Consider the following 15300-nt stretch of genomic DNA (forward strand, 5'->3'; position numbering starts at 1 on the left):
GTCAGCCTAGCACAGCAGAGGCTTGTATCTTTTTGTTTCCCCACACCCAGACACAGAAAGGATAGGACCTACTCCCTTCAAGAATTGCAGCCTAGGAGAGCCTGAGTGCTGGAGGGGATGGGGTGGGGGTTCGGAGGTACGATGCCTATCAGAATCTCCAGGAGGAACACAGAGTTGGAAAAAGACCCTGAAGTCATTTTGATCTGGCTCAAAGAGGAGGAAGGGGCCGAGGAGCCAGAGAAAGGTGATACAGTGGTGTGTCACCCTATCTGGATCGTGGATACTGCTCTGAACCCCACAGACTGGCCTTAGGAACCAAGTAGACAAAGGGCAGGAGGAAAAGTGACTTGTGGTACAAGGAGCAGAGACCGTGGGATAGCACTCCAGGGAGGAGGCATTCCTGCCATGAAGAAGCAGGAACAGGGGAATTCCCTCCATCCTGTCCCCGAGGTGATAGCCCCCTGGCATGTCCTGCTCTCTCACCCTCTCATCCTCTTCCTGTCTGCCCCTTGGTTCAGGCTGATGGGAACTGCCCTGTAGAGGTCCAGCTGCATTCAGACCCAGATGATGCCAGAGCTATGACCGGGCCTGCAGGCGTGGCGCCGAGGGGAAATCAGCCATGGAGCAGCCACCGGGGGAAGCCGCTGAGGTCCGGGAAGAGGAGGAGAAAAAGGAAGTGGCAGAGGCAGAAGGAGCCCCAGAGCTCAATGGAGGACCAGAGCGCTCGCTTCCTTCCAGCAGCTATACAGGTGAGGAGGGGGCGGCGGCGGGGGACACAGGGTAGAGGAAGCAGAGCAGGCCTAACCGAAAACCTGCCCTCTGCAGCCAGCAGCATGGGGTGCAGAGGGGCAGAATGGTTAAGAACTGGAGCCGGAAAAAAAAAAAAAAAAAAGAACTGGAGCCGATAGTCACACCCCTCTTCTGTTGCTCATCAGTGCTGCGGGACCTTGGGCAAGTTGCACTTCTTCTTTCTGTGAAACAGACAGGGCTTGAAGGGGATGTGGACTGGGGCTTTTGTGAAAATTAAATGAGTTAGCATTTGTAATACATGTCGTCATCAGTATTATTCCCACTGCTGCCGCCCAAGGAATCTGGAGCCAATCTGCATGAACAGCACACGGGAAAGATCAACTGTACCTGTGATTGTAATGATCAGTCACAACACCCAGCTCCATTGATCTGGTGCTAATTATACACATCATCGAGCTGTGCTGTAATTAGGTATAAATGCTAAGCGGTTAGTCTGAATGACTGTAATTAAGACTAATTTTGTGCATTCAGGCAGTTTCTAGCTTCTCTTATATCACTGTCAGTTCCCCATTTGTTTATCCACTGTTAGTAGCAGTGTAGACATTCTTCTCTGGGACCCTGTACTATTCTCTCTCCATCTTCTTTAGCATCATGTTATGTCCATCTTAGGGGCACCCAGAATCCACTCCTTAGCCCCTGGTTTTCCCTGCTGCTGCTGCCCCTTCCCTGTTCCCAACCCTTTCCTCACCAGCTTCTCTCTTTCCCCCTCAAGTGCCAATGTTCAGCTGATTCTTGCTCCCTTACCCACAGAAGGGACTTAGGATCACAAGAGGATGTATTTCTGGCAGGGGACACCCTGATCTTGCTGCTGGTTTCAGCTGGAGGAAATCCTGGCCACAGGTGATTAAGGGCAGGGGAGCAGACCCACCCCACGGGATGATCTCTGAAGCCCTGTGTCTGCATGGGGAGGAGGTAAATGGTATCAGAGTTAAGGTAGGGCAGGGGCTGCTGAGTAGAACAGATTCCTGCCTGGCCTATATTTAAGAAAGGCCCAAATCCTCAAGCCACACTAATTTGAACCTGCAAAACAAGTTTCTGGATTTTGCAGAGTTTTTTCTTCGGGGCATGTGGTGGATAGGATAAGGGGAAGGTCATCATCCCATCCCTCTGATCCCACTCATATACCCAGGAATGACCAAAATGGGCTTGGTGTGATTTCAGGACTCAAGAGAAAGTATCTCCCAACCCCCAGCGTAACCATTCCCTATGTGTTGGTGACTGGGATGAATTCAGAGACCCAGCCTTTCTCAGAAGAGGAATGGCTGACCAAAGGTGATTGGTCACTCAGAGCTAATAACACATACTGTTCTAAAATTGAGATGGAAAAAAAAATAATAAAATAAAATAAAATTGAGATGGGCGGGGGCGGGGGCGGTTAGGCAGCAGAAGGAAAACACCAGGGATTAAGAATGAGCAAGGTCTGTCACTGAGGAAGAGTGAAAAGGGAAGAGAAGGTGATGGAATTTGTGGCCTCACCACCTGGCCTGGCCCACCCTATCCCCACATCTGGGTCAGCCACACAGAAATTACCTGGAGAGTAATGACCTGTTCTGGAGTTTTCTACACACCCTTGTGGGGACACACCCCTACATGATACTCCTGTTCACATGCAGACCAGGGTGCAGTGCTGGGTGTACAGGTGGGGTGAGGTGGACATGGTGATGGCATCTTGGGGAGCTTTATCAGCGAGATTTAGGGCACACAGGGAGATGTCTGGGAAGAAATTTGCCCAACTACCCTTGCAGTGGTATGTGTGATATGATATTTAATGGATTCCATTTACCAATAAATTGATGAAGTAGAGGTAGAAAGACTTCAATTGTTGAACAATTGAGACTAGGGAACGCCTGCGTGGCTCAGTGGTTTAGCACCTGCCTTCCACCCAGGGTATGATCCTGTAGTCCTGGGACTGGGTCCCACATCGGCCTCCCTGCGTGGAGCCTGCTTCTTCCTCTGCCTATACCTCTGCCTCTCTCTTCATGTCTCTTTTTTTTAAGATTTTAATAAAAATATTTAAGATTTTAATAAAAATCTTTTTTTTTTTTTAGATTTTAATAAAAATCTTTTAAAAAAAGAATCGAGAATAACCATTATGTGTTAAAGCCAAAGTATATAAAAAGTTCCCACAAACTCTGCAAGATAAGCAACAGAAAAATAGAAACAGTGAGTTTGTGGTAGGACAAATACAAATGGCTGGAAAACAAAATGTTTTCCAGTCTACTCACTAATCAAAGAAGCCATCTTCAAGATGAGATGTCATTTAGCCTGTCAGATTAGCAAAGAGAACTGTTTTGGCCAGAGGGGGAAGACATGGCCCTCCAGCCACAAAAGTGGAAGGGCAGCTGGGCTATGCAGGCTGTCACTTCTTTCATTCCTTTGACCCTGCAGCTCCCCTCCTAGGAATGTGTCCCATGTAAATACTCGCTCAGAGCGCACAGAGATTTCCACACTTATTTACTGCAGCACTGCTCAGAGAAGCAAAGAATTGGCAAGCACCCATCTGTGAGGAATTGGTTATGTAAACTGTGGTAGAGCCACACTGTGGAATGCTGTGTAGTCATTAGTAAGGATAGGGTAGGTCTGAACACACTGACGGGAAAAAGAGCTCCTGCCAAGTTGGGGGTCCCATTGCTTAAAAATCTTTCAGTATCATGGAAGGCGCTGAAGAGTATACACACAAAGGACTGTGCCATTAACTCAGAGGAGTAGGATCGTGGCAGAGAGGATGCCTTATAAGATGGTGCATGCCATTATGTATTATCCTCAATCTATGGTACTCTCATCATTTAAGAAGCAAACGCGTCGCTTTAGAAAGTTAATGCAATTTTGTTTCCCAAAAAAAAGGCCAGTAGGTGAGGAGCCCTGGAGACAGAGCTCATCCTGTATTGGGGATCACATCAACCAGGGCAGAAATCTCAAGTCTGTGACTCTGAGCTGTGGCTTTTGCTGGTGCCTTCATTTCTCTAATCTCAGTCTCTACCTTTAGTCTGCCCACCTCAAAGGCTGGCTGGGTGAGGTTCTCTCCCCTACCGCATGAGCCTCTGGAGTCCCCTCAGGAATTCAGGAGGATGAGACCCAGTCTCAAACCCTGAAACGGCAGGAAGATCACACAGTTTGTTTCCCTCTGACCTTCTAAGGTTCTGCATCTCTGTACCGAGCTCAAGACCTGACAAAAGAGGCAGGCAGGACAGGCCTCACTATTAGCACACAGCAGCGAGGCAACTCACATGCCCGGGGTCCCCCAGCTGGGGAGGGATCGGGGCAGCTGTCCCCTCCTGCTTTGGTGATGGGCATCCCATCCACACCCAAGGAAGAGGTCAGGGATCTGTGGGGCTGGGGCTGAGGAGAATAAAGTGCCATTCCTCCTGGCCTTGGTACCTCCTCTCCTAGCAAGCACTCAGTGGGTGTCCAGGCAGGGGCTGGCTGTTCAGTTGAGGACAAGACTGCATGCCAGCCCTGAGAAGCCCACTGTGCAAGTGAATAGGACAACAGAAGTAAGGAGGGTGCTCAGTAACCCAGATCCAGAGTCCCACAGAATTGACCCTGACTTCAGAAGCTATTTGCTGGCTCTGCCAGCAAAGTAAATAATGTTGACCCCTCCTGGCCACCCTCCCAGCCAGGACAACAGTATACTGCCAGCAATGGAGCCTAGATATACAAGAGAACTCTCATCTATACATAAATGATGTAAATGAGGTCAATAGTGTCTGTTTGCTGAACTTGTAATCCAAGATGGTGCAACAGATGGTTTGCTCTCTGGGTGTTGGGGTTAGTGTTTACTCTGAGTCTAAACATTTGAGTAATGGCATGGTGTCATCCTCAGCAATGACATGTCTCATCATTCATCATATTCATGAATTATTGATTAGTGGTAATGAATATATACATACATATGGAAAGTTATAGAGTACAGTAAGAGCTCAGCCCCAGGGGTTGGGTGGTTCTAGGTTAGAATTCTTACTCTGCACTGTATTAGTCAGGGTTCTCTAGAGAAACAGAACCAATAGGTTGTGTGCATACATAGAGTGTGTCTGTCTTTAAGGACTGGCTCACACAACTGTGAGGGCTGGCAAGTTGAAATTTCTCAGGACAGGCCACCAGACTGGAGACCCAGGGAAGCTGATGCTGTAGCTCGAGTCTGAAGGCAGTCTGGAGGCGGAATTCCTCCTTCCTTCAACTGATTAGCTGAGGCCTACTCATGTTATGGAGAGTAACGATTTCAGTGTTAATCACATCTAAAAAATTATCTTCACGGCAACATCTAGACTGATATTTGACCAAAAACTGGTCAGTATGGATACGATGGCCTGGCCAAGATGACACATAAAATTAACAATCTGGTTAATGCCACTGTCAGCATGTTACTTAACCTCACCTATAAAAGGGTCAGAAGACCTGCTCAAAGGGTTATTTTAAGGTTCACATGAGATTAATGGTATACAGTATCCAGCAGAGCCCCTGGCACACAGTAGGCATGCACAAAAAAGATATTATTTGTATAGACACACAGTCTTTACAGGGAAATCAGGTTTAGGTTCAAGTCCCAGTCCCACCAAGTATGAGACAGATGACTTTGGGCAGGTTCCTTAACCTCACCAAGCTTCAGGTTCCTCATCCTTTTTTTTTTTTTTTTTTTTTTTTTTAAAGATTTTATTCATTCATGAGAGGCGCACACACACACACACACACACACACAGAGAGAGAGAGAGAGAGAGGCAGAGACACAGGCAGAGGGAGAAGCAGGCTCCATGCTGGGAACCCGACCTGGGACTCGATCCCGGGTCTCCAGGAACATGCCCTGGTTCAAGTTCCTCATCTTAAATGGTGCAAGTTACTATCCTCCAAGGTGATATAGAATGATACTGACAAGCTCTTGGGGGGGTGGGGTGGCTGATAAATGCTGGTTCTTTCCCCCTTCCTGAGGGAGAGCTAGAGGTGGGCCCTTAGGAGATGCCTGGGGAGTCAGGCAGGGCGTGGCTGGAGTAGAAGTTCAGAGGCAGAGCTCAGTGCCAGATGATGGCCATCAGGTGAGCAAGTATATTTCCTGAGAGCAGAGGAGGAACTGGGGGGAGGACGGCACTGGGCTGGCTCAGAAGAGCAGCTGTGCAGGCAGCTGGCCCTCAAACTGGCATGGCCTGTGTCTCCAGCCAGCATATCTGAGGGGCACCAAGGCAGAGACTCTTGATAAGGGGGAGGGCCTCTCGAAACCCTAGTCTCCCACCAGGAGGTCATGGACAAGGTGGTAGGACCTTCAGAACCTGGTCCCCAGAATGGGGGAGCATTCTGCTATCATTGCTTTTGGGTAGGATGGTGGTTCAAAGGTAAATCCTTGAGCCATTTGGTCAGCCAGGAAGAAACAGAACCTTTATCTTTAGAAAACTGACTCCCAAACCACCACCACCTCAGTATCCCCGCTGCACATGCACATGCACGAAGCCTACCCCTGGAGGATGCATACACTTCTGCCCACCCTAGCACCTCATCCCCTCTGCCTCTCTGCCGTGTGTCTCAGTTACTTTTGTTCTCTTATTCCAAATGGGCAGGGGGAGGGGTGCCCTTGTCCTATTAGCCTGCCACTACCAAGCATTGACAACTGCTTTTGGGTTCTGCAGCTTGTGTCTGTTTACCACCCAGGGGCAGGACGGTGTGATCCAACACCCTGACACTGCCCTGAGTCTGTTTCTCCACAGTCCCATTTGCAGCACTTCCCTCTGAGACACTCGTCCTGGGTCTGTCCCCAGGATTCTGAGCTCAGACTGCTTTGGGGGCTGGTGAGGCTTGAACATCTCAGCTTCTCCCAGGGTTCCCAGTGATCCTGAGGCCCCTGAGCCAGGGGCCAGTGGCAGGTCAGGGGAAGTGAAAGGAGGCTTGGTCTGGTTCTAGGGGTTCTCTGGGCCTCATAAGCAGAGACACCGCCACCCCCCTTAGATTTATGTGAAGCTGTAGGGGAAGGGATACAACCAGCCAGAAAGAGGACAAGTCACAGTCCCTGCCTGCGTGGGGTACACAGCTTGGAGTATGCAGAATTATGGCTTTCTGATAGGCACAGCCCTAATTCACACTGATATTCACATGCACTTCCAAGTTCTAGGACTTCTCTCTATAGTAACTGTGTTACTTTTCACCATGACTTTCATTTTAGAGAAGGAAACTGGGGCCCAGAGGGCAAAACTGGGTGTTGAGCCCAAAACACCAGTTTGAACTCAGTCACATTCTTAACCTTCATGCCTGCTCTTTCTGAGCATCTGGAAGCCAACCTGGAAGTCTTCCAAAGCTCTCACCTTGGAGCCCAGAGAGAGCAGCAGTCGCCTTCCCTGACAGCCTCATTCTTGAGTGGTGGCTCCTTCGAAGTCCTGCACCATCTGCCTGCCCCTCGGCCGGTGTTGCCACTCGCCGTGTTGTCTCAGTTTTCTTACCTCGTTCTTACTTCAGCTAGTCGAGGGCAGGGCCTGGATCCTGCCTTGCATGCAGCAGGTGCTCATCAGATGCCTGTTGAATGAAAAGAGAGGATGGTATTGCCTCCTGTGGTGCAAATGACCAGACACCTGCCCAGCATCCAGGGCCAGGAGGGAGAAGAAGGCGGGCACTGCGAGAGGTTGGTTTACTGCAGCTGAGATTCGGTGGTGGAGGTGGGCTTTGAGATCCAAAGGCAATGTGATTAGAGATGTCCCATGTCTAACAGAGGAGGCAGACATGTAAGCCACAAAAACAAAACTGCTTGAAAGAAGTGACACAAAGTGAACCTGCACACAGACCACACAGATTGGAGAAGGAAGTGCCGGAAACCCTCCTGCTCAGCATCTACACAGGTGTCTACAAAGGGGTTTTATGTGTGATCTCATTTTCTTCCAGCAGCTCATAACATGAGCTCTGTGGCCCCCATCACTGTGCCCCCAGGATCTGCCCGGCCCCTACAGCCAGGTGGTGCCAAGTGCAGGACGCCCAGGGAGCCTGAGAACCCCTTATGTCACAGTCACTGCTCAGAGCCTGCTCCCTATGCAGAAGCGGCACCCTGGGGGCAGAGTTCCTGCCCAAGGGCCCTCACACCCTGGTGGAGGACATCCAACACTGGGTCAGCACATACAGACTGTCATGTTGTGGCTGAGGCTTTGGAGGAAACCATAGTGGCTCTGCCCTCCCACAGGAGCACTGTGCCCTCCCAGGCAGCCCACTCTCCCTCATCTGTGGAATGGCTGAAGGTTGGGAGCTAAGGCCCTGGAACAGGACAGGCCAATTTTAGGAATCAGGGACTTGTGGCTCCCCTGCCCTTGCCAGCCCAGGGCGGGGGGCAGGCTGCCTGATCCTCTCCGCTGTGGTCTGGTCTGGTGTTCGTGCTCCCCTCTCTGTGGCTGAGATAGGGCTTGGCTGAAGGCTTTCTTCCTGTCACTCCGAGTACCACAGGGGGGGAGCTGAGGAAGGTGTGAGAAGGGTGGGGTACACTCTGGGGAGGGTGGGTTACGCCTTAGGAGGGAACTCAAGATAATTTGTGGAGTGACCTTTATCTGGATTATAGAAAGGGAGGAACGGCAGCCTGGGAAATGTTAAGTCCGGGCGCGGCTCCATGGCATGGGTCTGCCTAAGGTACCGTCCTACTCTGAGCCACTGATTCTCTGGTCTGGGGACTTAACCCCTGCCCCTGAGGAGGTTGCTCGAGCATCAGGACAGAGCAGAGAAGGGCAGATGGGCAGGCCAGCATCGCTGAGGCAGGACACACACACACCCATACCCCTCTCCTCCCCAATGGTGAGTACAGCCCAGGCAGGCTCTGACTTCCCCCAATACTGATAAGCTGCCATTTCCCAAACACCTGCTGTATGTCAGGTCTAGGGAAAAGCCCTGGGTTCTAGATGAAGGAACTGATCCTCAGAAAGGTTGACTACTTGAGGCACATAGCTCTTAATGAGCTGAGTGAGAGCTGTGTGATTCAGAAACATGGGCTCTTCCTACCATCTGCTCTGCCCCCGTGGGCCCCAGTCACTTCCTTGGGCCCCCATCATGGCAGAAGGTGAAGCCACCCCCATGTTGTGTGTTCGCAGACCTCTCCCGGAGCTCCTCGCCACCATCACTGCTGGACCAGTTACAGATGGGCGGTGATGGGGCATCGTGTGGCAGCCTCAACATGGAGTGCCGTGTGTGCGGGGACAAGGCATCGGGCTTCCACTACGGTGTCCATGCGTGTGAGGGGTGCAAGGTGAGGCCGTGGCGAGTGGTGGCTGGCAGTCGGGGCTGTATTTACATGGTGAGATGACCTGCCAGAGAGGCCAGGCCCTGACAGAACCTACTATACTTCCCACCTGGGAGGCAGCCAGGTCCTGGGGACCATTCCAGGCCTCAGCCCTGGTCCCTCTGGTCCCTCCCTGCAGGGCATCACCCCAGTCACTCTCCTGGGCTGTCTGGCTGCCAGCACCCCCTGGGGATGTAGCTCTCGAACACCGGCAGCACCCAGTGAGGGTCTTGGGCTGAACCATCACCCTGACCTCAGTGTTTCCTGCACCTGAAAGAGTCTCTCTGAGGGAAAAAAGGAAACTTAACATTCCTATTTCCAGGGCTGCTTTGGGGCTCATCCTCCCAACTGCACACCCATCAAAATTTTATATATTATTTTACTAAACCACTGTCTAGAAAATGCCAAGAACCAGATACATTTATGAAGAAATCAGGTTAGCCATGATACAATTTTATGTTACCAAACTAACAAGCATTTAAAGGATGTATGTAACTCTCAAAGGTTTTAGAATTGTTTACTCTCCTCCTCCTCTCCAAAGGAAATTTCCCTGCATTACTTCCAAATTTCAGGAATTTCTACATCTTCACATAGAACTGGGGCCCCTGACTTAACATAACCCATTGGGCAGAACAGGATTCTCCACATTTTGTGGCTTCTTCTCACCTCTTCACTGTCCCTCAGGGCTTCTTCCGTCGGACGATCCGCATGAAGCTGGAATATGAGAAGTGCGAGCGGATCTGCAAGATCCAGAAGAAGAACCGCAACAAGTGCCAGTACTGCCGCTTCCAGAAATGCGTGGCACTGGGCATGTCGCATAATGGTGAGAGCCACCCCGAGCCAGACACAGGAGATGCTGGCTCCACACAGCCTGAGACCAGAATCAGGGGAGCCCAGGAAGGGAGAGCCCTCAGAGCAGTGCCTGGCACACAGGCGCAGAGTAAAGGTCAACTCTGGAGCCTTGGAGCCAGCATCAGCCGTCCTTCCCCAGATCTGCCTTCCCCAGACTGCTCAGCATCCGCTGTGGGTCTGGGGCCTGGGGCAGTCACCTCCTCCCAGTACCTGAGGCTTACCCTCGCTGGCCCAGACGGGAACTGGGAATTGACCCCAGCTCCAGTAGCATTGGAAACACCACTCCCAGAACCTCAAGCCTGTCTCAGCTGACCTGACACGGTGTCAGGAGCCACTGCTAAAGCCTGGGATCACCTTGGCCCTTCTTAGTTATTGAAGGCAGGCAGGAGCCAGTAAGTGACTGCACGTGTCAGCTGCCGGGAGCCAGACAGGAATTTCCTGGAGGCCAGCCACTCCCAGGAGACACAGCCTGCCCTGAACTCGGGCCTCCTACAGAGTCTTCAGACCCCATACAGTAGGATTTTGAGAAACCTCACCTGCCCCCTCTTTGCCTGTCTGGGTCAGACACTGCCCCCCCACTGTCCCCACCGAGGGCTGGGGAGAGCCTCTTATTTAAATGTCTCCACCCTGTCTTGCATTTTAGATGGTGGCAGGACCCAAGCCCTCCATTGGAAGATTTTCCTAGGTGATGGGGGCTGGCGGGTCTGGGGTTTGGTCCCTCCCTTCAGTGTGTATCTGCCCAGGCTCCATTCCTTGGGTAGGCTGAGGGGATTTCCTAGGAGATCTCAGGGCCAGCTCATTTCTCACTTTTTCTCTTAAGAGAAACCAGACTTGGATCCTGCTCCATTTCTAATGACTAATTTTTTAGTGCTTACTCTGTGAATATTCTTATTTAATTGTTCAGACAGTCCAGTGAGATTTAAGTATTAGCCCATTTTTCTTACCAATAAAGGTGAAATAGCCTGCCTTAAGTCACACGGCCAGTAAGCTGCCAAGCTAGAGCTCGAGCACCAGCCTTTGACACCACAGGCTGTCTTCCCGCCTGTCACACTGCCCCACTGCCTTCCAGCCACAGTGGCTCAGTCAGCTCCCTGAGTTAGGGTTCCTTGTATGCCAGGCACTGTGAACAAGACAGAAGCCCTATCCCCCTGGAGCTTACATTCTAGCGGGGTTCCCCAACATTCCAGTGTGCTGGCTGTAGAGCTTCTGAGGGTCCTGGGCTCAAAAAGTGTGTCTCCATTTCTGGCCCACGTACCTGTAGTGAGACAAGGAGGTCAGGGGTGCCAGCTCCTGCCCGGGCTCCTCGATGACCCATCCCCCTCAATACAGCCATCCGCTTTGGCCGGATGCCAGAGGCCGAGAAGAGGAAGCTGGTGGCAGGGCTGACAGCAAACGAGGGGACTCAGCACAACCCACAGGTGGCTGACCTGAAGGCCTTCTCCAAGCATATCTACAACGCCTACCTGAAAAACTTCAACATGACCAAAAAGAAGGCCCGTGGCATCCTTACGGGCAAGGCCAGCCACACGGCGGTGAGTGTCACTGCTTGCCCCAGCAGTCCCAGGCTCCAGGCTCTGTGCTGCCTGCCTAACTTCTGGGGGAACCGGGCCTTCTCCCTCCCCTTGCGCCGTGGCCCAGGCAGGGGTTCGGGGAGTGTATGGGTGGGTCTCCCCAAGGCCCGGCCTCTAACAGGGCCTGGTTTGCAGCCCTTTGTCATCCACGACATCGAGACGTTGTGGCAAGCAGAGAAGGGCCTGGTGTGGAAGCAGCTGGTGAACGGCCTGCCACCCTACAAGGAGATCAGCGTGCACGTCTTCTACCGCTGCCAGTGCACCACAGTCGAGACTGTGCGTGAGCTTACGGAGTTTGCCAAGAGCATCCCCAGCTTCAGCAACCTCTTCCTCAACGACCAGGTGACCCTTCTCAAGTATGGTGTACACGAGGCCATATTCGCCATGCTGGCCTCCATCGTCAACAAGGACGGCTTACTGGTGGCCAATGGCACCGGTTTTGTCACCCGTGAGTTCTTGCGAAGCCTCCGAAAACCCTTCAGTGACATCATCGAGCCCAAGTTTGAGTTTGCTGTCAAGTTCAATGCCCTGGAACTTGATGACAGTGACTTGGCTCTCTTCATTGCAGCCATCATTCTCTGTGGAGGTAAGTGAGGGGGGGGCAGGCGGGCCTGCCCCCCACACCCAGCCCTTCCGGGGCTTGGGCCCTCACTGTGGGGCACCAGGCTGGAGCCCGAACAGCATGGGGAGGTGCCCATGTGAGGATGGCAGTGCAACCTCCGAGGCACCAACCACATGGAGGACCAGATCCCTCTTATAGATGGAGAGGAGACAGAAAAAAGACTGAAAAGAAATATGCCAGCATGTTAATGGGGATGATTTCTGATGGTGGAGAAGTTCTCCATATTTTACCCGCGTTTTTCAGATTCTGGTACAATAAATAGAATAATCATCATGCTGACAGTGCCATAGAGCTTACTTCACACCAGGCACTGTTCTGGTTCCTTTTCCTAGATTATAACTCATTTGATCCCACTCAACACAGTGGATGCATCACCCCATTTTACAGATGCACAAACTGAGGTCAGAGAGGCTGAGTGGCCTACCCACAGCCTTGTCACTGGTCTGTCGTAGGGATGGGAATTGGATCTAGGCAGTGAGTCTCTTAACCATGAGGTCATACTGCCTTTCTCAGCAGGAAAAACAAAACGAAGGAGACAGGCCAGGACCAGGGGTGGAGGGACTAGAATACTCTGTGGAACAGTCACTGACGGGACAGGGCTTGGTCTGTCACATCAGTAGGGCTGCTGCTCCCTGGGCCAGGTCACCCACACGGGGTAGAGGTAGAGATAGGGGAGCTCCCCTGCTCCCTCCCACAACCTCTACCCTGTGTCCCCACAGACCGACCAGGCCTCATAAACGTGCCCCAGGTGGAGGCCATCCAGGACACCATCCTGCGTGCCCTCGAGTTCCACCTGCAGGCCAACCACCCCTACGCCCAGTACCTCTTCCCCAAGCTGCTGCAGAAGATGGCCGACCTGCGGCAGTTGGTCACCGAGCACGCGCAGATGATGCAGCGCATCAAGAAGACCGAGACGGAGACCTCGCTGCACCCCCTGCTCCAGGAGATCTACAAGGACATGTACTAAGGGTGTGCGCCCGGGGCCTCCAGGGGTGAACGGACAGAGCCAGGACTTTCTGTGGAATAACCCCCGAGCCATGGGATCAGTCCTGTGCGCAGACACACGGCCACTTGTTCCCTGCCTTCCCCTACCCCCACCTTTTCCATCCGCCTCTTTCTCAGACCCTCTTTCTTTTCTCATTTCTTTGCGCGCTCTCTCTCTCCCTTTCTATGGGTTTCCACCTTCCTTCCTCCCTCGCCTTCTCTCACCTTCCCTCTGTGTCTCCCCATCCCTTTGTGTGCCCCTCTTTCTCTCTGTGAGACAGTTTGTGTTACTTCACCAGCAGCATGAAACGGGTCCTCTGCTTTCGTCCGCCTCATCCCCTGTCCCCCAGGAGCAGGGGGGGAATGGGCCTTCCCTCTGTATGAACATTTTACCTGCAAGGGTAGGGGCCTTGCTTCTGTCTTCACAGCAAAGGACTTGGGCCAGCCAAAGAAACACTAAGCTCTCTGGGCCCGGCTTCCTGGGGCTGACTGCAGTCACAGCCCCCCAAGTCACCGGGGCCCTGCCTTGAGGGCCGGAACACCTCCCCCACACTGTTGCCACCCTCCCCTCTGCAACCCCTCTCCAGCAGCACGCCCCAGCCCCACCAATACCAACACCCTCTCTGTTCTTTTACCAGTCTTCCAGGCCAGTGTCATTAATGGTCCCCTGCGCTGGCCGCTGGGGGACACCTCCAGCCTGGAAGGAGGTGGGCTTCCCTCCTGGGGCCCCCCACCGAAGAGGAGCAAGCCTCAAGAGAGGCAGAGGCTGGCAGGAAAGACAGCAAGCAGCATACTTAATTCTGACCCCAGGTGTTGGGGTCGTCGGCAGCCCCTCTCCCACCACCCTGCAGCAGCCACCAACCACAGCTCCTATTTCTTCACCCAGTGCCAGGGCTTGGCCTCGGCTCCAAACAGGAGCACAGCCAAAAGCTCATGCACACACACACACCCCCACACACACCCCACCCAACACTCCCTGGAGCTGCCACTCCAGCACAAGCAAGCACTGAATCACTTTACCTGTTCCTCTCCCCTCACCCTCACCCTCCTTTCCCTGAGGTAGATGGGCCAGCCGGGCCTACAGGTGAGCGAGCGGGCAGGGGTGCCCTGTTGAACCAGCCCAGAACCTGCTCATGGAGGGCATGCCAGGAATAAACTGATCCCACCCGGTGTGACATCCCTTTGTCCCCGCAGTTCTGTGCTCCCCTCCCCTGTATTCAGCCCCGCCAACCACCTGGAACTCACCCCACACAGCTTCTGGTGACCGAGGATCTTGCCAGGCCCAGAGGATCTTGCCAGGCCCAGGACGGCTCCTCTGGCCCTTGCCTCTACCCTTCCCCTCCTCCCAGGTGAAGTACCCGGCCTCAGAGGAGGGACCAAAGCCCAACTTGGATGCTGTGTCTGAGCAGGAAGGCAGAGAGCCCCCCCACAGCCTGCTTCTCCAGGAAGGAAACTGGCCTGGAGGGATGAGGGACTGGGGAGGGTCTCTGAGAAAGGTGGGGAAGACCTGAGGTTAGAGCCCAGGCTTCCTGGGTCCTGTCCATCTCCCCCCACCTTCCGTGCCCTGGGATCATTCTCTATGGACGAGACTCTTCCCTCACCTGCCCCCACCCTCAGCTGACCAAGGATTGGGGTTGGGGTGCTCCCTCTGAGCCAGCGCTGTGAAGGGAAAGATGCTGTGCCTGACCCCCCCACACCCCCTCCCGCACCCAGGCCTGGTGCTGAGGATCTAGCTCTTTTCAGTGTCTGAACACAATCTCCAAAACTGAAATGTATATTTTTGCTAGGAGTCCCAGCTTCCTGTGTTTTTAATATAAATAGTGTACACAGACTGACAGAACTTTAAATAAATGGGAATTAAATATTTAAGACTCGATTGAGGCTGCCTCGGTTTCCTGCATGTTCTTCCTGGGGGCTGATGGGACTTGTCCCCCTGCCCCTATAGTGCACGAAGGGGGAAACGGGGCCGCGCGAAGGAGACTTTGGGGCACAGGCCAGGAGGGTTGATCGGGCTCCCCCGCCACCTGGCTGCTCAGCACTTCTCAGTCAGCGAGGGTGGAGGACCGAGAAGACACTGCCCTACCCCGCGCGGAGCATCTGTGGCACGAGGGGGAGAACAGGTACGCGTGCCCTTGGTGCCGTGGCACAAACCAGGCCGGGGTGAGGAGGGCCCTGGAGGAAGCAGTCCCTGCACGTGAGACCCAGCCTTTCCTTGGCCAACACCCCGGTTTTCTCCT

The 15300-nt window shown here is 53.1% G+C and overlaps 1 protein-coding gene across 1 annotated transcript; it reads left to right on the forward strand.

The window, feature by feature from the left end:
- The first annotated feature begins 558 nt into the window (after positions 1-558).
- Positions 559-13523, forward strand: PPARD (peroxisome proliferator activated receptor delta). The gene is given in 6 exon segments (NM_001048102.1): positions 559-749; positions 8847-9001; positions 9719-9857; positions 11216-11418; positions 11593-12043; positions 12799-13523. Coding segments are annotated over 6 exon segments (1326 nt in total). The 5' UTR covers positions 559-619; the 3' UTR covers positions 13047-13523.
- The last annotated feature ends 1777 nt before the right edge of the window (positions 13524-15300 follow it).

The sequence above is a fragment of the Canis lupus genome, chromosome 12 (assembly GCF_011100685.1).
Source record: "Canis lupus familiaris isolate Mischka breed German Shepherd chromosome 12, alternate assembly UU_Cfam_GSD_1.0, whole genome shotgun sequence".
Classification (NCBI taxonomy): domain Eukaryota; kingdom Metazoa; phylum Chordata; class Mammalia; order Carnivora; family Canidae; genus Canis; species Canis lupus.